At 38.8% G+C, this 26,695-nt stretch overlaps 5 protein-coding genes across 16 annotated transcripts; 2 read left to right on the forward strand and 3 right to left on the reverse strand.

Moving 5' to 3' along the window:
• The first annotated feature begins 6,780 nt into the window (after positions 1–6,780).
• On the forward strand, positions 6,781–9,017 carry LOC103432077 (uncharacterized). 3 transcript variants are annotated; one of them, XR_011578137.1, is made up of 8 exons: positions 6,781–6,951; positions 7,153–7,322; positions 7,409–7,471; positions 7,565–7,584; positions 7,692–7,736; positions 7,978–8,039; positions 8,261–8,397; positions 8,499–8,846. XR_011578137.1 is itself a non-coding variant. In XM_070817264.1 (6 exons), the coding sequence occupies exons 1-5, from the start codon at positions 6,879–6,881 to the stop codon at positions 7,717–7,719; spliced, it is 354 nt and encodes a 117-aa protein (XP_070673365.1). In that variant the 5' UTR covers positions 6,781–6,878; the 3' UTR covers positions 7,720–7,736; positions 7,978–8,046. The 3 variants fall into 3 exon arrangements, 1 of the variants encoding a protein (XP_070673365.1); XM_070817264.1 differs by lacking the exons at positions 8,261–8,397; positions 8,499–8,846 and having other exon boundaries at positions 7,978–8,046; XR_011578138.1 differs by lacking the exons at positions 6,781–6,951; positions 7,153–7,322; positions 7,409–7,471; positions 7,565–7,584; positions 7,692–7,736 and having other exon boundaries at positions 7,976–8,092; positions 8,499–9,017.
• A 62-nt stretch (positions 9,018–9,079) lies between these two features.
• On the reverse strand, positions 9,080–12,052 carry LOC103404385 (type I inositol polyphosphate 5-phosphatase 4-like). 8 transcript variants are annotated; one of them, XM_029097724.2, is made up of 9 exons: positions 11,876–12,052; positions 11,523–11,727; positions 11,335–11,425; positions 11,130–11,243; positions 10,460–11,041; positions 10,282–10,320; positions 9,925–10,188; positions 9,513–9,702; positions 9,080–9,397 (listed from the first exon to the last, which is right to left on the reverse strand). In XM_029097724.2, exons 2-9 carry the CDS (start codon positions 11,620–11,622, stop codon positions 9,275–9,277), a joined length of 1,503 nt encoding a protein of 500 aa, XP_028953557.2. In that variant the 5' UTR covers positions 11,623–11,727; positions 11,876–12,052; the 3' UTR covers positions 9,080–9,274. The 8 variants fall into 8 exon arrangements, with proteins under 8 accessions (XP_028953557.2, XP_070673360.1, XP_070673361.1 ...); XM_070817259.1 differs by having other exon boundaries at positions 11,142–11,243; positions 11,876–12,017; XM_070817260.1 differs by having other exon boundaries at positions 11,335–11,468; positions 11,588–11,727; positions 11,876–11,955.
• Positions 12,053–15,841: 3,789 nt separating this feature from the next.
• LOC108169873 (uncharacterized) lies at positions 15,842–16,682 on the reverse strand. The gene has a single exon (XM_017324107.3). It carries the CDS (start codon positions 16,550–16,552, stop codon positions 16,049–16,051), a length of 504 nt encoding a protein of 167 aa, XP_017179596.3. The 5' UTR covers positions 16,553–16,682; the 3' UTR covers positions 15,842–16,048.
• Positions 16,683–18,842: 2,160 nt separating this feature from the next.
• Positions 18,843–22,599, reverse strand: LOC103417061 (uncharacterized). Of its 3 annotated transcripts, XM_070817258.1 has the most exons (5): positions 22,518–22,569; positions 22,200–22,376; positions 21,396–21,453; positions 19,537–21,243; positions 18,843–19,001 (listed from the first exon to the last, which is right to left on the reverse strand). In XM_070817258.1, the coding sequence occupies exons 4-5, from the start codon at positions 21,067–21,069 to the stop codon at positions 18,969–18,971; spliced, it is 1,566 nt and encodes a 521-aa protein (XP_070673359.1). In that variant the 5' UTR covers positions 21,070–21,243; positions 21,396–21,453; positions 22,200–22,376; positions 22,518–22,569; the 3' UTR covers positions 18,843–18,968. The 3 variants fall into 3 exon arrangements, with proteins under 3 accessions (XP_070673359.1, XP_028953373.2, XP_028953374.1); XM_029097540.2 differs by lacking the exon at positions 21,396–21,453 and having other exon boundaries at positions 22,518–22,599; XM_029097541.2 differs by lacking the exon at positions 22,518–22,569 and having other exon boundaries at positions 22,200–22,486.
• Positions 22,600–24,095: 1,496 nt separating this feature from the next.
• LOC103404388 (inactive LRR receptor-like serine/threonine-protein kinase BIR2) lies at positions 24,096–26,460 on the forward strand. Its single transcript, XM_008343286.4, has one exon. It carries the CDS (start codon positions 24,340–24,342, stop codon positions 26,143–26,145), a length of 1,806 nt encoding a protein of 601 aa, XP_008341508.3. The 5' UTR covers positions 24,096–24,339; the 3' UTR covers positions 26,146–26,460.
• The last annotated feature ends 235 nt before the right edge of the window (positions 26,461–26,695 follow it).

The following is a 26,695-nucleotide window of genomic DNA, read 5'->3' on the forward strand; positions in this document are numbered from 1 at the left end:
AGGCTAGGATCGTACATACAAGGAAGAATAGTCGAGAAAAAAGAAAAGAGTAAGAGAAGGTTTGCACGTGTGAGTGTATGTGTGTGTTACGGGGATTGGGCAGAAATAAAAGAAACAAAGCCTTGTTTGGGCTATGGAATTAGGGCCTAACAATTGGTCTAAGGTTGTAGGAAAAGAAAAGAAAATGATTGGTAGATTAAGTGTAAAACCAAAACTTATTCATCTACACCTATTTGTTTGTAACATTTTCGTTACGAACTTGATTTGATCACATTAGCAGGAAAATAATAATTTAAAACTATACACGTACATCCACATCATTAAGCCTCGAGGGCATAATCGTCATTTCACACATTCAAGGATAAAAATATATAATTAATCGGGACGGGTCGTCACATTCTATCAAGATGGTCCCTGAAATTGAAAATCGATCAATGTAGTCATTGAAAATTAATGTCGCAAATCAATGTGGTCATTTCATCATAATTTTGTTAAAATTTATGTTATGTGCTAATGTGGCACATAACTAGGTCCCATAATAATTAAATATTATTGTTGACCCTAAAAACTACTAAACCTACGTGGTGTGCAGGCCGAGTAATTAGTAAGCTAACTACGTCATTCGATTGTATGCGGGGCGTGCCAACTCGTCGGCCGAGGAGCAAAATTTGTTGATATTGCGTTGGGTGCGCGACTGACTTCTCGATCGTGCGACTACGGTCGAGGAAGGAACACGCCTCGGCCTTCAGGTTCTAGAGCTTAAAGACAAAGCTACTAGTTCTGTGAAGTTCACAAATTGTCGGCGCCGGATTCGGTCACTGTGATTATATTTGTAAGAGTATAAGCACGCCGAATTGACACCAGAGTATAAGGACACAAGTATTCAAAACGAATATACGTCTTGATTGTGAAAGTGGTTCGGCGGTCAGAATGCCGAACTCTAAAACCTACTTGCGAATAACTAATCATAAACGACTCAGTGTTTAACGTGCCGAGTATAATAACTTGTAACACATCACTTCGCCGAGAAGGCTAACGAGATAACCTCTGCCGATAAGGATTCAAAAATCCTTCTCGACCTAGACTTTGATAGGTAACTAGTCGGCCCTGTCGCAGTGCTGTTTATCCAAACTGAAGATGCTCCACGGTTGGCTGATTCTACGGCAACAGTGCTGTTTATCCAAATTGAAGTTGCGTTGGCGAAAAGAGGAAAAACAAAAATCTCAAGGTTGTTGAGAGGTTTCGCATAGAGCGAGAGAATGTGCATGGCAATTTGTGTGTTGAATTGGAGGGGCTTTTTACGTTGCACAGCGCCTCATATTTATAGGGTTGATATTTGCTTGACACGGCTAGATAATTGTGGAGTCCAACTACAACTCTAACTTGCAGAATGAAATATGATCTGTGTGGCTGGCTTTTCAAATAAAAACCCATATAGGTTTATCCCATCATGACCAAAGACCTAGCCTATCTAGGCTTCTTATCATAACTCCATCACCATCAAATCCTAGGCTTATCGCATTACCACATCATCACCAAAAACCTAGCTTTCCTAGGCTCTTATCATCTTTTACCAAAACTGCCGCATGCATCCTGAACTTCAAATTCATATAGATAATATCTCATCATGCCCGCTTCATTATCTGATGCCGTGCATATCCCGGATTTAGAGTAATATAAGGTTCAAATAATTTAATATATTACTAAAAGATAATACCATGATTAAAATCACAATATTATTTTTCAATACAAAATTATTTCAACCATTTTATCATTCAACGGCCTCTATCACTCGAGCCGATAGTGTAAAAACGGGTCCAAACAATTACCATCTTAAAATATTTAGTAATAAAAAATATTTTTTATTTTGTTTTATATAAATAAAAACTTTAAAAAAAAAGAAAAAAAAAAGAAACCGATCATCTTCTTCCCCTTCACCGAATAATATATGGTATTGTTGCATGCATTAACCATGCGTATGTTGAATTTATGAAGTTTCAAATTAGATTTTGATTTCTTCTTGGCAAACTCATAAATCATGAGTTTGAGGAGGAATATTGGAAAATACAAAGAAAAGTATTTTAAAAATTTATTTTAATTAGGAATTTGATATGATTTGATTTAATTAAGGGATTTTGTCACATCCCGGCCCGGGGCGGACCACATCCCGGGCCCCGTTCCACCACCGTAGCACGATATTGTCCGCTTTGGGCTTACCATTCCTTCACGGTTTTGTTTTTGGGAACTCACGAGCAACTTCCCAGTGGGTCACCCATCCTGGGAGTGCTCTGGCCTCATTCTCGCTTAACTTCGGAGTTCCGACGGAACCCGAAGCCAGTGAGCTTCCAAAAAGCCTCGTGCTAGGTAAGGATGAGAATATACATTTAAGGATCACCCCCTGGGCGATGTGGGATGTCACAATCCACCCTCCTTAGGGGGCCCGATGTCCTCGTCGGCACACCACGACCAGGGTTAAGCTCTGATACCAATTTGTCACATCCCGACCCAAGGTCCACCACATCCCGGGCCCGCTCCACCACCGTAGCACGATATTGTCCGTTTTTGGGCTTACCATTCCCTCACGGTTTTGTTTTTGAGAACTCATGAGCAACTTCCCAGTGGGTCACCCATCCTGGGAGTGCTCTGACCTCCTTCTCGCTTAACTTCGGAGTTCCGACGGAACCCGAAGCCAGTGAGCTCCCAAAAGGCCTCGTGCTAGGTAGGGATGAGAATATACATTTAAGGATCACCCCCTGGGCGATGTGGGATGTCACAGATTTGATACGATTTGATTTGGTTTGGCTTGGTTTAGTTGGTATTTTGAAAAGATTTAGTGTTAGTTTTAGTTGAGCTTTCGAAAAGAGACGTTAGTTCCGAAGATTATGATTTGTTAGTCGCCCTTTCGAAAAAGGCATTTGTTATAGTTGGGCTTTTCAAAAGATTGGCGCTAGTTCCAGTTGGACATTCAAAAAGAGACGTTAGTTAAGGTGGATTGCAATTTGTTGAACGTTCGAAACGATTGGCGTTTTGTTTCAAAATATCAGTGAAGATTTATTGGCTGTGTGGCTCACTTAATACGTGGCCTTGTGTGAGGGGGTGTTAAATTTTATAAAGTTTCAAATTTGATTTGATTCCTTTTTGGTGAACTCATAAATCAAGAGTTTAAAGGGGAGTGCTAAAAAATATAAAAGAAAGTATTTTAAAGATTTGTTTTAGAGTAAATTACATATTAACCCCTCAGGTTTGAGGTCTATTACAACCTCATACAACATCTTTAAAACATTTCACTTTCATACCTCACGTACTGTTTTATTTCAAAATAATACCTCTGTTACATTTTTCATCTATTGATCCGTTAAGCGCTGACGTGGCTGCCACGTTTGTGCCACATGGTTGCCAAGTGTGTGCCATGTGGCAAAACAAAAAATTTAAATTTTTTTAAAACTTGAATCTTCTAAATTAAAAATTAAAAAAAAAAAAAAAAGCTAAAACCTTATCCCCCTCTTCCTTTTCTCTTCTCCCCGCAACCCCCAAACCCAGAAACCTTATCTCCCTTCCTCCTCCTCTCATCTCTTCTCCCCCATCTTCATCTTTTTCCCCTGCAACCCAGAAAAAAAAAAAAAAAAAAGTCCTTCAGTTCGTCTTCCCCACCCCTCATCCTCATCCTGTCTTCTCCCCCATCTTTATCTTCTTCCCCCTGCAACCTAGAAAAAAAAAAAGAAAAAAAAAACCCCATCAGTTCATCTTTCCCCCCTTCCTCCTCCCTTCCTCCTTCCTTCTCTTCTTCCCCATCTTCGTCTTCTTCCCCCAACCCCTCACCTGCAACCCAGAAAAAAAAAAAAAAAAAACTCAGATCTCATTTACTCCCAGTTCGTGAGGTGAAGATGGAAGGAATGGGTGTTGGATTTAAGGAGTGGGGTGTGTAGAGGAGGGAAGAGGGTGGATGCGGAGGGAGAGATGTGGGTTTCTGAGTGTGGGGGGGGGGATAATCGGGAATGGAGGTGGGGTGAGGGGGAATAATTGGCGAGGTCAGTCACGGGAGGAGGGGGAGGGTGGGGATCAGTCGCAGGAGGAGGAGGAGGAGGAGGAGGAGGGGGGAGGGTGGGGGTTAGTCGCTGCAGCAGGAGGGGGAGAGGGGAGTGTGGGGGGAATAATCGACAGGGAGGTTTTTTTCTTCCTGGGTTTAGGGGGGTTGCGGGCATTTGTTTCAACTTTTGCTTTTATTTTATTTTATTTTTTAAGAAAATTCAGTTTTTAAAAAAATTAAATTTTTTTTTTGCCACGTGGCACAAATGTGGTAGCCACGTCAGCATTTAACGGATTAATGGATTGAAAATCTAACGGATGTATTATATTGAAATAAAATAGTACTTGAGATATAAAAGTGAAATGTTTTAAAGTTGTTGTATGGGGTTGTAGTAGACCTCAAAACCTGATGGGCTACTGTGTAATTTACCCTTTGTTTTAATTAGGGATTTGGTATGGTTTGATTTAAGGGAACTTTAACGAAAAATCACATTTTTACACTAAAAAGTCAATCATTGTACTATTCACTTTACTCTTTATTTTGTCCTTATCGTTAAAACTCAAAATTTTCAAGTTTTTTTCCATTAGTTTTCCTTCGATTTAATTAGAGATTTGATATAATTTGATTTGGTTTGGTCAAGATTTCCTTATTTTGTGGACAAACTATTGTTTTAATTTATTTCCTAATATTGCTCCTTTTAATTTTATAAATAACTCTTTATGAAAAAGAATAAAGTGTCAAAGAGATTATTAGACAATTTTGAATTTTCCATAAACCCTTTATTTTGAACTTGTCAAATTATTAGAGAGACAGGCCAAATGCCTAGTAACACTGATATTGTCCTCAATTTGTAATTACCACCTGCACAGTTTGACAAATGGGAGTTTTATCACAAAAAATCTCCTTATTAGATGGAGTGAGGTTAAAATATTTTAATTCTTCCTCTTCTCTATCTCTACCTGAGGTAAGATATTTTAACAATACACACACACACACACACATATATATATATAGATATATATGAGATGAATAAAAAAAAAAACATGCACAAAGGCAAAATACTTTTTGTTTGGAGGGAAACATTGTGGAGGTTGAATCTCACATTGAGAAAAAAAGAAATATTGCATGTACTTATAAATAGTTAAACTACTTATATGAGTGAAACTCAACTGCAACACATGTTTCACGTCATTCAATTTGTGTTGTTTACATATTGAATTTCAAAATTCGAAACTTTATATATTTATAAGTAGTTAAAATACTTCTTATATTACCAATATTTATGAAACCTCGACTTCTCCAAGAAGTCCAAATGTATATCAATAATCCCTTTGCATTTCCGTTGTTGAAATTATATGCTTCTTGATAATGGAAACCAGCAAAAGTGGATAAAAATAGTACTATGACAGTTATGTGCCGACATCCCACCAGCCGTCCAACATGACCATGCAACAGCTTTTTCTGCAGGCACATCTCTCTATTTCGAATCCGAATCTTTGCCGGATTCTTTTTATGAGAATTTCGAGAATTCAGGAATCGTGTCTGTTCATCATACATCGTGCAATCAATAATTATTTTAAATCTTTTCATTTAAAATTAAACATAAATAGTATCTGATAAAAACTGATCGCACGATATACGATGAACGAATACGATTCACGGATATCTAAAATCCTCACCAAAAGAATCCGAAGAGAATCATTCCAGCAATCTCTCACCTCATCCACCCAGCACATGAAAAAAAAAACAAAACAAAAACAAAAAACACTGTTACGCAACCGCGATATATGTATTGTGTCACCACTTCTATTGTAAGGCTGAATCTCTCCTACCGCCACTTAGGGTTTTGGCTAAGTCACCTTCCATTTCAGCTTCGAATGGAATGCAACCGGACGGTACCATTGCGGATTGTCATGACATTACTATGCAGAGATCACCTCAACTTTTAATCACTCCATATTGGACTCATAGGTGGTAATCTAGTCACATAGATACAGAGATGAAGCGATGATTTTTATTTTTTTGTATTTTTTTTTTATAGAAGTGTGTTAGGCGAGATTAACTATTTGTCAGTGTGCAAGACACAAACCATCTTCCTAAAAAAAAAAAAAAGGACCGCACATCTAAAGACTCATCGTATGCCAAGTGTTTATTAGAAGCACATATATCCATTATATCCATAACTAAAACACTACTGCACATGGTCATTTCGGTGACATTCAAAGCGTAAAACCTCGAATATATGAGTAAACGCGCATAGGCACTTAAACTCGCAAGGGGTAATGCTAGGGAGACCAAATTTCTAAACTAAATTTTGCAAATCAAATGATGTGGATGTTGACGATGGCTGAATTATTACATAAGTGTTGATTAACGTGCTTATTTCTTATTGGTGACACACCATTTGGTTTGCAAATTTGGTTTAAAAATTTAGTCTCCTAGCATTATCCAACTTGCAAATGCACCTTTATTAAAAGTCGAACTTGACCTATTTTTCCTAGTGCTGGTAGTGGGCCCTTTTTGGGCTTGACCATCAAAATTTAAATAAAAGAAAAATTAATGAAAATGATTTGAAAACTTTGAGTTTTAATTAAAAAGACAAAAAAATGTTGTAAGTAAATAGTACCATGAGTGACTTTTTAAAGTAAAAATGTCATTTTCGTTAAAAGTGAACGGTACAGAAAGTGTTTCGTTAAAACTCCCTTTAATAAAAGGGTAATGGGCCTAGTCTTGGGCTTGAAAGACCATTATGAATTTATGATCTCGCATATGAGAAAATAGATCCGCGGTCGAGTGTGATGATCTGAGACTGTTTGAGTAGGAAGAAGCGCGAAACAGAAGCACACAAGTCATGGCGGGAAGCGACGCTCTAAAGCAGCTCCTAAACTTAATTAACGATTTCGCATCTGAAAAGTCGCACGGAGGTACAGTTCTTACCTACACACCTTTTCCCGTTCTGCATTCGCTACTCTGTTTGGTTCCCGAGAAAATGTGGATGAAAAGGAAAATTTGAAAAATCAATTTTCTCGAGAAACGAGCAAGTAGAGTTCCGATTTTTTTATTTCACTAAATTTAGCTAGACATTGAACTGAAGAACTTTAACGTGCACGATTTGAGAAATACAGAGCGAAGAGTGTTAAGTCTGAGGAAGAGAATCGACGAGCTCGGATCCGAGCTGGAAGTTGCAAATGCAGAGCTCGAAGAAGCGAAGCGCGCCAAGGAATACACCGAGCAAGAGATCAAAGGCTACGAAGTTGAATTGGCGATGAACGAAGCAGCAATTCAAACGCTGGAGGTTTGTTCGTTATTTTTGTGCATTTTTTGAATTGAGTGATTTTGTTCTTGATGTGATTAGGTTTTAATCTGATTTTTGAAATTCAGTTGAGGATTTCTCATACACAAGAAGAGATTTCCGCCGTTGGATCTGAAGTCGAAGCTCTCAAGGTATTTGGAATTTCAGTTTCTTGTAATTAGTTAGCTAAAATGTTTGGTTACTGATCCTCATTGTGTTATTTTTGTGCTTGGATCTTGCAAAAGAACAAACAAGCTGCTTCGCGGTAGGAAATTTTCATCTCAATTGTTTTTCGATTAAATTCCACATCTCCATTTCTTTTCGAAATCTAATTGCTTTCCTATTAATTACTTTCAGTAATTGTTTATGCAGAGACGAGTTTATAAGTGAAATGATTTAGATAAACACTAAGATAAGGTTAGCATCATTTTAGAAGGAAAATGTTGTACTTGTATGCTACATTTTATGCATGTAACGAAGAAGAGGAGGCATTTTCGTAATCTTGACAGACAGTTAACTGAATTTTGCTTTGATCAGTTTTCACATTTTATGAATTGATCGACGAAGCTGCAGTTCTTAAGAAGTTCACAAATAATTTGGAATGCGTGACGTATTTCTGGTGCCCCATTATAGTCTACTTTCGCATTTGTGAATGCAGGAGGTTCCAAGAGTCAATTGCTGGCCATATTCATGTGGAAGAGTACAGTGGAAGTGCAGAAGGTGATGGCCTGTGTACGTTTAGCCATTTACCAGAAGAATTGATCTCGTAACAGGTGCTGTTCCATCTTATTCCAATTCATTTGTTGAATTTTCTGTTTGTTATGGATTAAAATCCTCCATCTCTCGTTACTCTTCAAAAGAAATCTCTCTCACAATTGGAACAAAATGATCCCATAATGTAATGTGGGTAGAAACTGAAAGAAATTGCAATTTTGTTTCAGAAGAAGATCCCAAGCTAGGAAAGGAGGAGGTTACTGAAGGTGATTTAAGAGAACTTGAGGATATGCTTGCTGGTGTGGTGTCTCAGACAACCAAAGCGGCAGAAGAATATGAAGCTGAACAGAATACTCAAAAGCAGGTGAAGAAATCGGTCTTTGAAACATTACAAATGGCTAACTTTACAGTTTGATAAAAGCTTAGCTTAAGTAATTGGATTGTATGGCACTTCTGCCTCTGCAGGTCCAGCAGGCGCTGAGTGCTTGCAGAAGGGAGGTGTTCTTAATGGAGGAGACGTTGAAAGCAACAAAAGAAGTGCGTGATTTGACAAGATATCCTTTTCAAGAATACATTGGTTACAGAAATTGTTCAATGCTTAAGCACAATCATAAGAACAGTTGGCTGCTTGAATTCTTCATCGTTTTGAAAACTGCCATAATTGAATGCAACAGAAATCCACATCGGCTATTTGTACAAGCTTCTTGGACAGCTTTCTTCCTAAGTGAATGCCTGTTTTAGTTAGTCTAGAATTCAATTGCTATGTTGGATTTTAAGGTCTAGTTTTCCGCTGAATGCCATATTTGTGAGCATGACCTACATATGTTTTGCCTTTGACGGGAAACAAGCAGACTTCAGAATTGGAACAGATGTGTGCTACCGTTGGTGAGACGTTGCAGAGCAGATGTCTGTCCCAGTTGTCATTTTGACAACGTGGAGATCCTGGGTGGATTGATTCAGTCAAGTTAGGCAAATTAACATTTTGTAAGTAATAATCTACTTCACATAACTACACTTTATATGTTCGTTTAACCTAACACGTAATGTACTGCAAATGAGAACTTGAAGAACTATAAATCTATGGCACTCTTACACAATTTATCAGTGACCGCAGTTTGCCTCTGACTTTGTTAAGGTTCCGTACCGCTGAATTTTCATTTTAAACCTTTCTATATATTATTTCAGCTCATTTCTATTTATACATTTGAGAGCATGCATCGAAGAACACAACTTGCTAGACACTAGCTGCAACCACTGTCATCTATATCTATACAACTTGCATTTCCTGTTGGTGATTCTTCTATATCCTTTAAGATCATTGATAATAATGTAGAACTGGCCTCTTCGTCACGGTCTCTCTGTACCTGCATTGGTAAATGTATTCTCATTACTCAACAACAAAAGCTTCATCTCCTTATAAAACTCAAATTGAACGTGACTATAGTGTACTGATACTTGACACTGTTAGAGAGAACTTACAATTTCTTTAAGAGTTGGTATGATGGGAAGAACGGTATGAATTGAAACCATTCTTGGATTAGTAGATTGCAGTACGTCTACCTGTGTTGCGAATAGGGCAGAGACAGGGCGATGGTCAGAGAACTTACTTTCACTACGGAAATAAGAGAGCTGTGTCACTCCTTTTCCATACCACATAATTCTATCGCACCTGCCACCATAATCAAATTATCTCTTTAATTTTTATGTCGCAGAAGAAAGAAAGTTAAGCTGTTTGTAGATAAAGGCTTGTGGGAGGCCTATCGGGGGTAGATAACTTAGTCTAGGGTAGGTCCTCATGAGTCTCTAAGGTAAAGCTATCGCTGGTCTATTGTGTTGTGGCCACATTTATCTGTGAGAGCTAAACATCTAGTAGCATGGTGGTGGTTCTTACCATGCTGGAGTCCTTTGCTTCTCTCCTGATCTGCTTGGAAGCCCACCTGAATAGCGATTGCAGTTTGATGAAGAATACTTATAGGTAGGTGCAAATTCTAAAGCTCCCTCCATCCAACCCTGAAATGCCCCACCATATTCCCGTTCCATACGAAGCTGATCAAACTCTTGCAATGCTCTCCAGTCTAGTTTCCTTATCAGCTGCCTGGCTGAATTGTCCTCCAAGTATAGCCTATAGTTTAGATCCCCAAACCAAAAAATCCGACTGTTTCACAACAGAAAAATTAGCTCGTTAAGGATGACTTCATACATTCTTCGATAATTTTAACTCATCAAGTTAATTGGGTCAGCCAGATACCTTATTGGTTTTGAAATCTGGTTAATTTTTGACTGACTCCTGTGAGTATCGAATTTTGATTACTTACTAAATCTTGCTCGGTATGCAATATAGTTATATTAAAGCAAAAAAAATTTGAACTACTAGTTGTCAAATTTGTCCTTCTATCATTGTCAGTTTTAGGATGAGGAACACCTACTCGTGTCCTAAGATGGTGAGAGGATGAGGAATATCGTCGTTTGAAGGCGATCGAGGGAAAGAAGTTCGCTTGAAAATCTCTGCGACTTGATGATTCCTTCTGCCTTCATCTCCTTTCTTCTCACCAGAAGCTAGATGGGCTACAACGAAGCAAAAACTAGTTCCTTCAATCGTCATGCTAACTGAAACCGAGCCTTTGTTTCCCAAATAACCCATGATGCCGCAGGCCACGGAACAAACCTTAACATTTGAAATGTCATATTTTTTTACCAATTCACTTTTCATCCATACAGTAATGAAGACTCCAACCATCTTCTTGCTTGCCATCAGCTTGTATTTACTCACACTCCTTGGCTTTTCATGCAGGGTTCTTGATTGCTCTCTCGTGATTTCAGGTTCGGGTTCGGAAACTTGCACGTAGTGGTAGTTCTCACTTGAAATTGGATTCACAATGGGCGTCAACCAAGGGCACCCGAATTTTTCGTTGAGAGCTTTTCCTATCAGCTGGTTCCAGTTTCTTGCTTCGGTTGGGTCTTCCGCTCCTATCACATTTCGGGCCCTCAAAGGTACGATCTCCTGAAATCTGCAAGCAAAATTACTAGTTTTGAGATTCTAGCTTGTGATATCCTGAAACTATAAGTAATGTTGAGGTCGAAATTTGTATAACATACCCGAGAACATACATGTCTGCCGCATCATCCTTAAGATTCAGCCACTCATCCAAATCTACTGCCAAGCTCCCTACCGGAGACCGTCCGGCAACATTCCAAGTTCCCACGAAGATTCTAAAACAAACGAAAATGGTTATCAGACGGAGTACTACGAAGATCATACACTTTCTCGTTGCTTTGTTTCTTCCATAAATCGAAAAATTACCTCAGCTCACTAGTTGAAGTGCCTGGATCCATCTCCATGGACCGAAAGAGAATATCATCCAAGTAATCTCCGCTTTCATCTTTGCACCCATCTGAAGAAAAGTTGAGTAAACTTCAGTCCGGATTGAACTTACGCTGTGGGAAGAAACAAGAAGTCGATATCAGATGCATAGATAGAAGAAACAAAACCTGAAACTTGACTCAGTTGATAGGGGTCAGCTCTCTTATGCTTTCTCTTGAACCACTTTCTAAACCTTCTCCTCCTCGATTTATGATCCTCTCCGTCCATCCCTAACCATCCCGTCTTTCGTTGTCCATGCAAGCTGTTCCTGCACCTTGCTGATCAGATGAAAGTTGTTCCCCTCCTACCATGGCGGCTTCAAGTCGCATTGCTCTGGACACGAAAACAAAACGCGGATTTAGCCGTAAGATCATTGTGTAACCCGCCGTATTCGCAAGGATTTGAAAGCGTAGAAACAGACAAGCACAAGAAGCTGAGGGAAAATACAGATCCGGCGGCAAACAAAAGAGAGAAAACATACCGTGCGGGTGAAGTAAAAGGTGGGTTGGAATTAGGATAACAAATGGAGGATTAATAGGGCTATGAAGAAAGATATTGGCCTCGCAGTGATTCTATCATTTGGTTGGTTTATTAGGGTTGGTTAGGTTGGTGCTTGTCACGTTGGTGTTGTGGGATTTCTGCGTGACAAGTTTATTACATGTCCAAATCAAACAATTTAAAGCCAAGTTATAGGCTAGTGGTCCAAGTCCAATCAACAAGCTAGAATCTCTTTCTTCGTACGTTGCTGCCCCTTAATTACGAGTTGAGATTCTCTTTGAATTTTAAGTTTGAAGCTAAAGAATTTCTGAGATTTGGATCACTCATTTTAAATTGTGTGATCCTCATTAGCTCATTATGCTGGCTCATTTCACACAAACCATGAGTTTGAATCCCTCTTTCTCTCTCTTCAATGGCTCGGATTTTTGGGTCCTTGAGCTCCGGACATAGAGATTAAGAGAGGATCTTGACTCCTTAATTAAACGAAATGAACCTAAGGAACCAATTCATAGTGTTTTTGATTAATCATTTGTTTGACTTATACTGGTTGTCTATCGATCATTGATGAATGTACGTAAATTACTGATCGATCGTTGCACTGCATATTTATGAGTGACTCTTTGAAAATATGATAAGCTAAGACAGTTGTAAAGCTCGTATGTAAATAGGTGTTAAGCCAATGATAGAAACGAGTCTCGCGAAGGATTAAGCTTAAGGACTCTGGTTTATATATGATAAGTTGTTGTAAAAACCCCTAACAAGGATTAATAGCCAAAAACAAAACTATTAATGACAGATCATCTCACCATCAGTCCATGTGGGAGCATGGATATGTGGCCCATAGTAGTAGTAATGACACTAGCGACTTGTACGTTTGAATTTATTGTGCAAGCACATGAAGTACATAACATGACAAAACAATATATACACGAAGATTTTTTATGGTGTTCTAGAGCAATTTTGAGGTCTTTTAACCGTTTAAATTTTTAATAAGAAAATACAAAAATCAAAGTGAAACGGTTAAAATCAAAGGAAAATTAATGAAAAAAGTTTGAAAACTTTGAGTTTTAACGGTAAAGATAAAATAAAGGGTAAATTGAATAGTAGCAGGATTGATTTTTTAGTGTAAAAATGTAGTTTTTCGTTAAAGTGAACAGTACCGAGAGCTTTTCATTAAAGTTTCCTAAAATCAAATGGTCCCTTACTATAGTAGTGGAAAAATGTTAAATTTTTGTATGATAGTGTAGATTCGTATTTAATTTGATATTTAATCTAACAAAATTTATCATTATAACAGATCACAGTTTTTGTCGGCTGCACAATTTTGTTCAATTCATTTTTTTTTTGGACTTGGATTGTCTGCCCTCCTAGTTGTGGTGCCCTTCCATGCCTTCCTATTTTGTGCGGTCACGGTTAAGTCACGTTAATATTTTATATTTTTATTATTTTTTGTCTTATTATCTTATTAAAAAATTAATACAAAATATTGACGTGGTTTAACCGTGACTGCACAAAATAGGAGGGCATGGAAGGACACCATAACTAAGAGGGCAGACAAGTCCTTTTCTTTTTCCACCCAACTTAGCATCTAGGGTGGTCTTTTAAGTAGGCCGGTCGGATATCATCTGGTCCAAACTTATCCTCAATTGCAAGAAAAATAAATAAAAAATCCAATTTTTTATTTTTTATGGGTTTCTTTTTGTTGAGGTTCAATAATGTAGACACAAAGTACAAAGTATTAATTTTTAATTTTTTTATGGGTTTCTTTTTGTGGAGGTTCAATAATGTAGACCCAAAGTACAAAGTATTATCATACTGAAAATATATCAAATACAAAGGGTCTCGCGCCTTTTTTTTTGACGACTAAGAAGTAGGAGTGTGATATTCACATCCTTCATTTTACTTTTCACATATTTTTTTAATTTTTGGCTGTTGGATTGGATGAATTGAAAAATATCAACGAACAGAAATTAACAAAGGTATGTGAGAAGTAATTTAGGGTGTGTGGATAGCACATCCCAAAAAGTATTATTTAAGACATTCTCCTTCGATTAGATAATTGTTTGGGTCTAGTTTATAGAGAAGCAATCTTGTTGGCGGATATAATTACCAGCATAGGATTTCATTTTAATGATTTCATATTTGGGACGGGTCACTGCCTCCTTATGGCGACGGGTCACTGCCTCCTTATGGCGAAAAGTGCCCATCTCTTTGATTCCATCGGAACTGAAGTCATTCTATCTAATGTATTTCCCTTTTTTCATAAGAAAAATAATAATAAAACAAGGTATATATTTTTGTTGGATACATGGAACGAAATAGATGCGATTCCAGTACCTTTCTACCTCAAATTATAATGAATCCGGATCCTCTTTGTGAAGATTCCAAGGATTTGTGAATTATATCCGTTCATTGTACATCGTACGGTCAAAAATTATTTTAAATATTTTTATTTAATGTTAAATACAAAGAATACTTGATAAAAACTAACTGCATGATGTACGATGAACGAACACGATTTACGAATCTCCAGGATCCTCACTAAGGGTGCATTTGTTGCACCAAACTATCTCGGACCGGATTAACTTTTAGGATTAAGCTGAACTGGCTTAGAATAGATTAAGCTGGATTAACGTAATGAAGCGTTTGATGCTATGTCGGACTAAAAAAAGGATAATGAAAACAGTGAAAAATGGACCGTATACAATCATAGCAACACAATTTCATGCAACAACATCATATACTAACTAACCTGCAATCAAATCCTAAATTGAAAAATACGAAGGAGGAGAAATTGCAAATTAGCTCATAATCCAATCCATAAGTTCGTTTTCTATATAAAAAAACCAAAGATTTCCATGCCCAATTCAAATCAAACCAAACAATAAATCCACACTGCCAATAAATTTCCCCTAAATGAAAAAGATTAAAAAAATAAAAATAAAAATTGTGGGAAAAAATGGAAAAAAGCGAATCAGTCTATCAGACCTCTGCCTAATTGAGATCCTTCATCTCTGAATCAAACCTCCAGCCGCAAGCCCACCATAATCTCCTCATCTAACCTCTCTTCTCCGATGAACCATCCTCATCCCCTCTTCCAATCGACGTGAATGACCATGCCGTCGGCAGTGAAGAGCTTTCTATGGCAGACTCGGCTTCGCTCTCGTCCTTTATGAAGTCGAAGAAGTGTGGAGCCGAAAACAAGTACATCTAGTCGACGATCGTCGCCATCGCCATCGATGGGTTGGTCGGCGAGGTCAGTTGACCAGACCAAAACAAAGAAGCGAGGAGAACAACTGGATGAGGACACGAACGGTCTTAGCAATCCTGTGCTTATTAGGGCGTCTCGCTAAGACCTTCTAACTAAGGACTTAGTCGGCTCTAATCTCATTAAATCTATTCCTGCATGTAACAAACACGATATTCGATTAATAGCTAGTCCAGTCCAGACCAAAAATATTTAGTGAAGGCAAACAAACAAACCCTAAAAGGATCGGAGAGGATCATGTTGGAACTATAATGAGATGCTTACTTACTCCTCAACCTTCCTTCACTGGGGACCCATTTGCTTCGTTTTCCAATTATTAATCATCAAATTACGATCTTGCCCTCCCATTTTAGCACCCATTTTCACAGTATTGAATACCTTGTCAAGTGTTTGGAAAATTGTTTGGGTGGGAAAAAGAACCTTAGTTAATTGTTATTGTTGCTACCCACATATGGCGGGCTCGGGTTCGTATCTATATTCTTCTCACGTGATCTCGTACATAAGAAAACATTTTCATCATGTGAAAACATAGATAAAAATAAGAATATATATCATAATACACACAAATCTCTTTACAAGGTTATAATATAAAAGGTACACTCAAAGTTTTGGGAATAATATTCATACACCTCGTTTTACTTTTCACTTCATTTTTAATTTTCAGCTGTCAAATCTAATGAATTAAAAAAGATCAAATTGTACATTTTATTTATTTATCTCTATCAAAATGTTGTAAAATCCAAGAATTTAATCAAGATAAAAGAGTGAAACTTTTGATCAAGAAAATGGAAAAAATAAAGAGTGAACCAAGATCAATAGCTTAAACAGATTACAGGTTTGAACATCAGAATGCTGATTTTTTGAAACCCTAAACCCTTCAAACCTCAATCAATTTCTTGCATCGGAAACCAAATGCTGCCGGAACATAACGATGAAAGCTTCCACTTTCTCATTCAAATCCTCCTCCGACAGCTTCCGAACCTCCTCCTCCTCCTCCTCCGTATCGTCTTCATCCCGCTCTTGCTCGCTCTCGCCGCCGCCGCGCGCTGAGCTCTTGCACATTTCATCCTCACATTCCTTAACTTCTTCAACCGCTTGAGGAGCAGATTGGCACCGATATTCTCTTCTCTTCTTTCCCCCTCCATTGCTTTTGATCCCTTCGCCATTGTCGTTTTCGCAATCTCGATTCCGATTAATATTTGAGGTCCCGGAAGAAATGGAGGTGAAGACAATGGCTAGGAGGACGAGGTTGAGCAGAAGGAAAACCGACGCCCGCCATTGCTCCATGAGAAACACCATTAATATAACACGTTTTAAACATGCCATTGCCACAGCTGCTCCTGCTGTGAACAAAACTGTGTTTACTCTCCCACTCTCTCTCCACTTCTCCATGTGATCGATGCGTTTGGTTTTTTAAGATGTTCAAATTCTACATGTATAAATTGTGATATCATCTCTTTGGTTTATATACACCAAGGGAATGAGATTTATCTAAAAAGAAAAAAAAATTCAGTGTGTCGAGAACACGGTCACGAATTTGTACTTGGGCAAAGGAGCGGATTTTGTGGGATTTGTGAGTGCGCTTCACTTTTCAGGGGCCAGCTGTGATGATCAGAGAGACATGTCTTAAGCTTGCTTGGGGAGGGGAGACATTTAGACATAAATCCACTAAAGCCTGCAGTCCCTGCACTCCATGTACTTCCCATCAGCAACCTGCACTGGAACCATTTGAAGGATCCGGATTCTCTCTTCTCTTATTTTTCTTCTCTTTCAGTTTCTTCCTATTTAAACGTTCTCGATTAAGTTGCGTTAACATCTTGTGATGATTTATTTACAGAGAAAACGACAAGAAGGAATGAGGTGGGGAAGAGAGAGGATTTGGATGTGAGAGAATCTTACTCCCGTTATGATATGATTTCTCCTATTTAGATTTAGCCTTCTAGCTAGTTCATGAAATATTCTTGCATGTAATCAGAGTATATGTTTATCATTCTATCTCACCTGTTACGTGATATTTGATCATGAGAGTAAGTACGATAGAGGACATCCTCAATTACCCTCAAATGTTTCTCTTGATTTTGGCAATTTAGCTGGGCTTAAATTCTCAAAAATATATTCTCAATGAATATTGTCATAGTCAGGCAGCCTTGCAGTCCTTATCAAACATAGTCTTGACAATTTCTCCTACTTTAGATTTAACCATGCAAGTTTCTAATGTTTGATTTTGAAGACATCCGTAGATTTAATTGAATATATATATATATATATATATATATTCATCACGCCATCTCATCTATTACGTAATTTATAGTAATATGATAAATGAGATTATGCAACAAAATATCGTGTTAACTCGAAAATTTTCCCTTGTTTTTGGTGCTTGGCTTTAATCCAAGTGTGCCCAAACAAGTATCATTACTTTTTGGATTATCAAGATCGATCTTCTACTTGATTCTATGAAATTGAGAAAAATAAATTATTTGATTTAGATTTAAGATAAATGCTAATGAGGCTTTGTCACTTGATAATCAACATTAATTGTCGTAATAATATTATAAAATATTATACAAAAAATATAAGATAAAAAAGAATTCTATTTTGAGAAAAGCAAAAATTAAGGGAAGTAGGAATCACTTACCAAGGTAAGGAAAGGCGCGTGCCTTTTTACTCGAATCCGAAGTTGGAAAAGAGGGACTTGCCGCGTAACGGAGGGGCAACGGAATTATGGAACGTGAAGGTCGAAAAAGCACGCCTGTTTGCTTCATCATCAGAAAACGACCCCACATGCCACCGTAATTACATCACAACCATCGGCAGCTGCTGTCATTGTCAACACCAGACAATCGTTCTTTTGGTTCTTTTCGGTTTCTGGATTTTTTTCAAATTTTCATAGGAAGATGAGATATGCTTTACTAATAAAATATTAGAGGGAACACAAATTGCCTTCTCTCTCTCAACCAGGCAAAATGGCCTCACTAACTCAGATTTCAAATGTTTTCGGATCTCTGTCCAAAGCCGAGGGATCAAGAAATTTAAACTAATCAATTAAATTATACAGTCTTTAAGCGGCCTAAATCTCTTTCTCTCTCTTGAAGGGCCAGAACTCTTTGCTCCATTAAGCTTTCGACACAAAAATTAAGAAAGGATTTGAATTCATGAACTCCCACCAAGTATTTTTACCTAGACAATTCCCTAGTTCTTTGGAGGAGTGTTTTGCCTTTGTGGCTCAACAAATCTCATTTGCTTAGCAGTTACATTAATATGGTCCAGCCAACCAAACCGGTCGAGCTGAACCTGGTTTGGTTTGGACAAAAAAATTGCATGGTTTAAAATCGAACCGAACCGGACTGAAATGCAATAACCAGCTGTTATGCTGTGGGTAGACCTTTGGAATCGAATTGCATCGCTTTAGATTGCACCCTTTTGCGGACCAAAACAAAATAAAAAAGAATCAAATAAGAAATGGCCCAAATTTTCAGAAACTAGACAGCTATGAACTGGTTATTATTCTTTTGGCTTGAAATGTGATATTCTAAATCTAAACTAGTCTAATCTACGAGGGATTGATTTGGGTGCAAGCAGGCGGACACACCTGCCTTTTGCCAAACTGACCTAAATAAGACATCTTAGGGGAAGTTTTGACAGGAATTGAATTTGTCACCTGTTAGCTTTGGCACCGGTATTGGATTTGTAAAATAGCATTCAAATGCAAATTAGAAAACTAACAGAAATGAACGGATATTACTGCAGATTTATAAATCTCTCTCTTGCCCTCTCTCTTTCGAAAACTACCTCTGATCGGGGGTTGTTAATCCCATCTCTTCCCAGACAACGATATGAGCTGCCAACAAATGAAAGATTAAGAGAGATCAATCACCCCGTAGCAGTAACTTAACAAGCATATAGATTATAGAGTTATAGAGGCTACATAAGATACTTCTAGTCCCCAAAAATAAAGATTTTACAGACAAACCATATATCAAAGCATAAATATGCGGAGAAAACAGCGGCTAAGTTCCCATCTTCAGCGATCATGTTAGAGTTCTATCCCTGGGAATTAAAGCTCTACAACATACTTCAGATCATTTCAATTAAAGATCCTGAGTTTCAATGAAACATTAAAATATTTGACTCTATTGGTTGTGCTCTATGAAATTTTAACAAATATGTGCGAGTTGTAACACGTCGTGGTTCATGATTGCCTAATCGAGCTACTTTCCTCCCCAGCCTAAGTATTTCCCAAACACAGTGCAAAGTGACCTTAGCAGTTAGCCGTTGGCGTGCTAATACAATTCACAGTTATGAAAAACAAGGTCAAGCTATCTCAGTTTCAATTCAAATTGAAGGAGTGAAGAAAAGGATTGTTGGCAACCAACCTGTCGAGCAACCTGAGCTAGTCGCCGGCTGTCCCTAGATAATTCATTTGTCGTTTGTGGCTGTTGTGCAACACATTCTTTCTCTTCCGTCCTCCTCTTAGCAGTGTTCTCTTCAAAGGCAGCAGTTTCACCAGGGTTTCTTGAGGAATTCTTGCGCTTCCTCTGGAAAGTGTACTTGAGAAGTCTGCTGTTGTCCACAAGACTAGGAGAACCATTTGATTGTTCTGATGCTCTCGCGTCTTTTAATTCAGTACTCATCAATGATGCACTTGTATCTTTTAATTCAGATTTCATCAATGATGCATTCACATGTATTAATTCAGAATTCATCAATGATACTTTGACAGTTTTTAACTCAGAGTTCATTAGTGATACATCAGCAGAACCAAGGTTGAGTGCAGAACTCGGAGCCTCTGAATTCTCCATAGCATCACTTTCCGTCATCAACACAGGCACATCTATCAACTCCATGTCCTTGTCTGCTGCATCTTGGACAGCTCCAGATCTATTGATCCCCTTCATGCTCACATTGACACTAGCTGACCCTGATATAGGATCCACATGACTTCCAATTAATGTCAACCCAGGATCCAGACGAGGCAATGGCTTCATCTTAGCCTCATTTTCAGTTGTGTTTGGTTTATCTTCCCAAGATTTCAAACCACCATGATGTAAATATGCAAAAGTCCTGCAGCGGGAAAGAACAGAAGACGGCTGATCAGTACTCGTGAGTGAGGTTGTAATGCCATCCTTACTTTTCATTTTCCTTTTTCTTTTTCCCTTCGGAATATTCTTAACTATGTCCATGAAATAGCAGCTACTATGCTGCAAACTTTCTTCCAACTCACTGGAACTTCTTGTCATGGCTACATTCTCGGTCTTGATAGAGGGCAGGATGCAAGCTTCTTTAGGGGATCCATCATTTCCATTCAGAGAATATATTCTGCAATGAGATTGAACAAAATTTGGTTGGTGAGATTTCACGAGCTCACTAGGACGACATCGGCGTGAAGTTTTGGATTTCCCAAATCGAGTCTTTCTTCTGCGTAATGTGTGTACTTTAGCATGACTTTTGGTTTTTCCCACAGATAACCCATTAACTACTTCCATGCTGTTGTCGCTAAAAGAGGGCAAATTACACCTTTCTTCCTCGTCAATTTCTTTGATGACCAACTCATTCTTCCCGGGGGAATTGTGATTGTCTACGTATCCAGAAGGCAGCACTTTCTCATCAATTAAGCTTCTTTCAAATGCACGGATTCTCTGTGTACACCCATTTCTGAGCAGCTCTGGCTCCTTACGGCTCATGATTATTGAGGCAAGGTCAGAGTCAGGGGCATAAAATTTATCCAATTCAGGAACACTTAACTGCTCACTTTGTTTCATTTCATTAAAGAACTTATGCTCAATACCTCTATTTACTTCGATGTTCATTGGGCCTGAAGTTGGAACAGTTTCATGTCCTGAACCTGAAGGAGATAGTATGATGGGCTCAGGTGTCGGATTGTCAGAAAATGATGTATCTTCCCTCATGATTTGTTCGTCCAAAGGCTTCACTTGGTTGTTATTTAGCCTCTCCAATTCACTCCATACTTGTTTCAATTCTGATCTCAGATCAGTTATGATATCCTCCGCCTCTTGGAGCTGCGCTTCAACCTCTTCAATCTTTCGTTGTTGGCTCAAAGATGTTATCTCCGCGTCACTAGTCTGCATCAATTAAAATATCGATTAATCCAATATAAAAACACTTATAGTAAATACAAGGAGTAGTGATCAGTAGAAATTCCGTAAGGTAAAAACTAAAACTCTTTGTATCACTCAATTTGCACATGTGTTATTGCAAAGAGAATCTAAAGAACCTTCAAGCAACACCAGACGATGCCAGTATAAACCACCAAACATCACAAAGGGGGGAACCTGAAAATTTAGACAAGGCATAACAGATACATCACAGGAGTTTAAAAATGTGTAGATTGATTGAACATCAACAAGGAGCTAACATCAACAAAGAGCTTACTGCTAAACAACGACATTGACATTCCTAACAAGTAGTTAGCGTTCAGGAAATGCTTTCTTGCTTTTCGGGAAATTTAATTGCCTTAACAGAAGACGCAAAGAATCCCACTTAGTGGGAAAAGGCTTTGTTGTTGTTGTAACAGAAGACACAAAGAATCCCAACTTCAAGTGTCAAGCTTCTTCAAAGTTCAAAATATCCGAAAATGGCTTCTTTCACTACTACGAATCACGATTACTCTCAAATCTAACACAGTCACATTCCATCCAAACTAGATTATAAAGATTCAGAGCTTAAACATTAACAAAGAGCTTTCTTGCTTTTAGAAATAGAAAACTGCTTTTACAGCAGACAAAAAGACACCCAATTTTGAAAGTGAAGCTTCATCTAAGTTCAATAGAACAGAAAATGGCCTCTTTCGCGAAAACGAATCGCAATTACAACCTCCAGAATTCAAACACATTCACATTCCATCAAAAAATAAATAAATCACAAAGATTCAAGATTGATGATTCCATTTAGTTTAGACAAATAAAAAACCCCTCTTTCCAAGAACAAGAATCCGATCATCAAAACTGGTTCAAAAAACAAGGATGCAAAATTCAGAAGGAAAAAAATAAAAGAAAAGAAAAATAAGAAAGAAACAAACCTTGGAATCGAGCATTTGCTTTAAGCGGCAAAGCACGCGAAGCGCTTCGCCTTTCGTAAATTGCAGATCGTGCTGGTACCGAAGAGCCTTGCGCTCCGACGCCATTACTCTCGCCGCCGCCTCTTTCGCCGTGTTCAGAATTATCTCCGCGTACGCCTTCTTCAGAGCCACCATTTTCTGCACCATCAACAGCAAAACAAAGTAAATCAGCGCCGGATTTCACAAAATGAAATAAAAAGATTTGAAATCGAGGCGGCGGGAGTGGCGGAGATGGTAGTGGCGCCACCAGTAGTAGTGGAAGGTGGTTGGGAATTTCACCTGCGCCTCGTCGTCCATTTTCTCTTGGGGGGAGTTTTCGGTAGTTGGCCGTATTGCGTGCGCCCCTGTCCGTTCTCTATCTAATTTTACCTAATTGCCCCTCAATTCTATTTGAATTACAATGCTTTAACCGGAAATATTATTTCGTTGTATTAGAATACAGCCACGTGAAATTACTCGTCAAACTTGTTACAATACGCAGAGACGATGGAGGTGATATTTTCTTCTTTTATGATGTCGTAATTAAACATCCGCTCATAACACATCAAATAAACTGTTATATCACGTGATTATATTTTAGTACGATTTAGTTTACACAATTAGTTGGTTTGACCAAACATTTGTACGTCAACCTCGTTCTATTATGAACGCTTCTAAGTTTTGACATGTCACATTAGAATAACGACCTCATGTGTCAAAACTTCTTCGTATAAAGTTTCATGGAATTGGATCCTCTCCTAAGCCCAAGGAGGGGATCCTCCTGACCAAGGAACGTGGGCAGTTGGATTTTCATCTAATGACTATAATTATTATAACTTTAAAGGGATCCCTTATTTGTAGTCGTTGGATAAAAATCCAATGACCCATGTTTCTTGATCAGGAGGATCCTCTCCTTGGGCTCAGGAAATGATTCAATTCCAAGTTTCACTATGGGTTTTGGATTGCTACGATGACATTTAGACTAAATTATTAAATAATATATTATAAAATATTAAGGGATTGGAAATGACATTCATAGGCATTGAAATGCATGTGAAGAAATTTATAAATTTGATATAAAATGAGTCATTTACAAATTTATTGTAGCATTATGGTTGGGTAATGCTATTCACACATTTCTTTCTACCTTTCACACATCCTTATTAAATTTTGTTCATTGATAATTTTTTTTAAAATTCATTCGATCTATGGGAAAAAACTAAAAGAAGTATGTTAAATGTAAAAAGAAGTGTGTGTATAACATCATCCTTACCGGTTTCTCTATGTAGACAATAGAATGTCACAAGAGTATAAGCATGCCTTAGTAGTTAGCAAGGCTTTGAAATTAATATGACGTTAGAAATCAGAATGATATGACCAAACTAGAAGCTAAACAAATTAGATAATGAGAGATTTTTTAGTGTGCTCAGCATAAGAGGTGGTACATCATATGTCATTAATCATTATGTAAATGATGTAATATGTGTGTTAAAAAGTTAATAACTTAAAAAATAAAATTTTTCACCACTTACATAAAAACACTTGATATATTACTCGTTTTTCCGTCACAATAAAAAAAAATTCCTTGATTGGCTGCGCAATACTAAAGATAAATTCCAACCCAATATGCTAGCCACTAGCTATTAGCTAGTGGCAGTCAAAGATGCATATTGCCCAATGCCCAACCCTGATTGGCTGCGCAATAAAGGACAAATCACCATAGATAAAACTCACATTAATTATAAACTAATTGGAAGTTAGTTAAACAATTAAGGAAGTATCATATTCAATTCATTTTGTAGTGTAGTAGGCACCCCTTTTGGTCAAATAATCCCTCAATTAAAAAGTAATTAAATTGAACACCTGTCCACTAAACCAAGAAGAAATTCAACCCAAGATTTTACAAGCAACTCATTTGACTGGATTGTACTGATAAATTGATAATTTCAGACTTTCAGACAGAGAAGCAGAGAAGTCAATGGCCCTCGTCTTGTCTATCGCACGTTCTTCTTCCTTTACAGGATCATACGTGCAAAGTTGACTGAAAAGTTCGGACCTTTGAGCATTTCAGACATCACCAAGAAGAACCCACAATTTGTTTTTCCTGCTGAATTGCCCGGATATGGATTCCCGCATCGCCAGGATTTGGATTCCGGTACTGTTATGGGGCTGTATGAGCACCCATTTCTGCTCTTACGCCGCCGTGGTCGAAGACGACGTGAGGTGCCTTCAGGGGCTGAAGCAGTCGCTGAATGACCCGCTCGGAAAGCTGGCGTCTTGGGATTTCAGGAACCACACCGTCGGAGTCATCTGCGATTTCGTTGGCGTCACCTGCTGGAACGATCGGGAGAATCGGATCTTTAGTCTGGAGCTCCGAGACATGGAGATCACCGGCGAGGTCCCGAAGGATATCGAGTACTGCGCCAGCCTCACGAAGCTGGATCTCGGCGGGAACGAGATTTCCGGGCCGATTCCCCCGGATATTTGCGATTGGTTGCCCTTTTTGGTGACCCTCGATTTGTCCGGGAACGACTTCTCCGGCGCTATCCCGCCGGACCTGCAGCACTGTGAGTATCTGAACATTCTGATCCTTTCGGACAACAAGCTTTCGGGTCCGATTCCCTATGAATTTTCTAGCTTGGGTAGGCTTAAGACGTTTTCAGTGGCGAATAATAAGTTGAAGGGGTCTATCCCTTCGTTTTTCGACGGGTTTGATAAGGCGGACTTTGCCGGGAACAGCGGCCTTTGCGGCGGGCCTCTCGGGTCGAAGTGTGGTGGTCTGAGCAAGAAGAGTGTTACTATTATAATTGCTGCCGGAGTTTTTGGCGCTGCGGCGTCTTTGCTGGCTTTTTTGGGGCTGTGGTGGTGGTACCATGTGAGGCAGAGTAAGCGGCGGAGGACGGGAGGTTATGGTGTTGGGAGGGAGGATTGGGCTGAGAGGTTGAGGGCTCGTAAGCTTACTCAGGTTTCCTTGTTTCAGAAGCCACTTGTGAAGGTTAAGTTGGCGGATTTGATGGCGGCTACCAATAATTTTAGCCCCAAAAATGTGATCATTTCGACTAGGACAGGGACAACTTACAAGGCTCTGCTGCCTGATGGGTCGGCGCTGGCCATTAAGCGGCTTAGTGCTTGTAAGCTCGGTGAGAAGCAGTTTCGGTTGGAGATGAACCGGTTAGGACAACTTAGACATCCGAATTTGGCCCCCCTTTTGGGGTTCTGCATTGTGGAGGAGGAGAAGCTTTTGGTGTACAAGTACTTGTCGAGTGGGACTTTGCATTCGTTGTTGCACGGAAGTGGTGAGGGATTGGACTGGTCGACTAGGTTTAGGATCGGTTTGGGTGCTGCCAGGGGACTTTCTTGGCTTCACCACGGTTGCCAACCTCCGATTATGCATCAGAACATATGCTCCAATGTGATCCTCCTCGACGAGGATTTTGATGCTAGGATAATGGATTTTGGATTGGCAACGCTCACGGCTTCTGATTCTAAGGAGAGCAGTTTTGTTAACGGAGACTTGGGAGAACTTGGTTATGTAGCTCCAGAGTATCCGAGTACTCTGGTTGCTTCACTGAAAGGGGACGTTTATGGACTTGGAATTGTGCTTCTGGAGCTGGCAACCGGGCAAAAGCCTCTCGAAGTCAGCACTGCTGATGAAGGTTTCAAGGGTAATGTAGTGGATTGGGTGAATCGTCTCTCTAGTTCTGGTCGAACCAAGGATGCCATCGATAAAGCTCTCATCGGAAAAGGGCATGACGAGGAAATTTTGCAGTTTTTGAAGATTGCTAGTAGTTGTGTGATTTCTCGGCCTAAAGACAGGTGGTCTATGTACCAGGTTTACCATGCATTGAAGAGTATGAGCAAAGAACACAGTTTCAGGGGACAAGACGACGAGTTTCCATTGCTTTTTCGCAGGCCAGATAAGGAATAAGGATTCCGCTTAAACTCAAATAAAGCGGAGAGAGATGACAAATGGTTGCAGAATTCCATATCGAGGTAATTTATCATAAGGCTCATGTATGTAAATCGTACGATGTGATCTCGATTTTAATTAGTTAGCTGTATAATCCAATAAACAAGCTATAGGTCCTGCATCCCACGAATTTTTTTTGTTAGAGATCCAGCGACATTTACAATATGCTTTCCAGTTCTTCGCCACGGAAAATTGGAACGAAAGATGACAATGGAACTTCTAGTGTAATATACTATATGCAAACAGTTAAATCCTTGCCTTCTATCTGTTCAATCTGTTTTTAAGTGCTACTTTTACTGCTTCACACGAAGAAAAATTTTCAGGATGTCAAGCTTTTCTGAATCGTGCTAGACTCCATAGACTACCGTGACCTTCACCTTCTCGTTGTTCAGATTTAAACAAGATTTTGTGTTTCGTGCTGATTCTACTGAGTTCAACTTCTTACAACCTCCTTTCGTATTAACTGTGTTTATGATTTAAACAAGATTTTGTTTTGCTTCCAAGGATC

This window comes from Malus domestica, chromosome 17, assembly GCF_042453785.1.
Source record: "Malus domestica chromosome 17, GDT2T_hap1".
Classification (NCBI taxonomy): domain Eukaryota; kingdom Viridiplantae; phylum Streptophyta; class Magnoliopsida; order Rosales; family Rosaceae; genus Malus; species Malus domestica.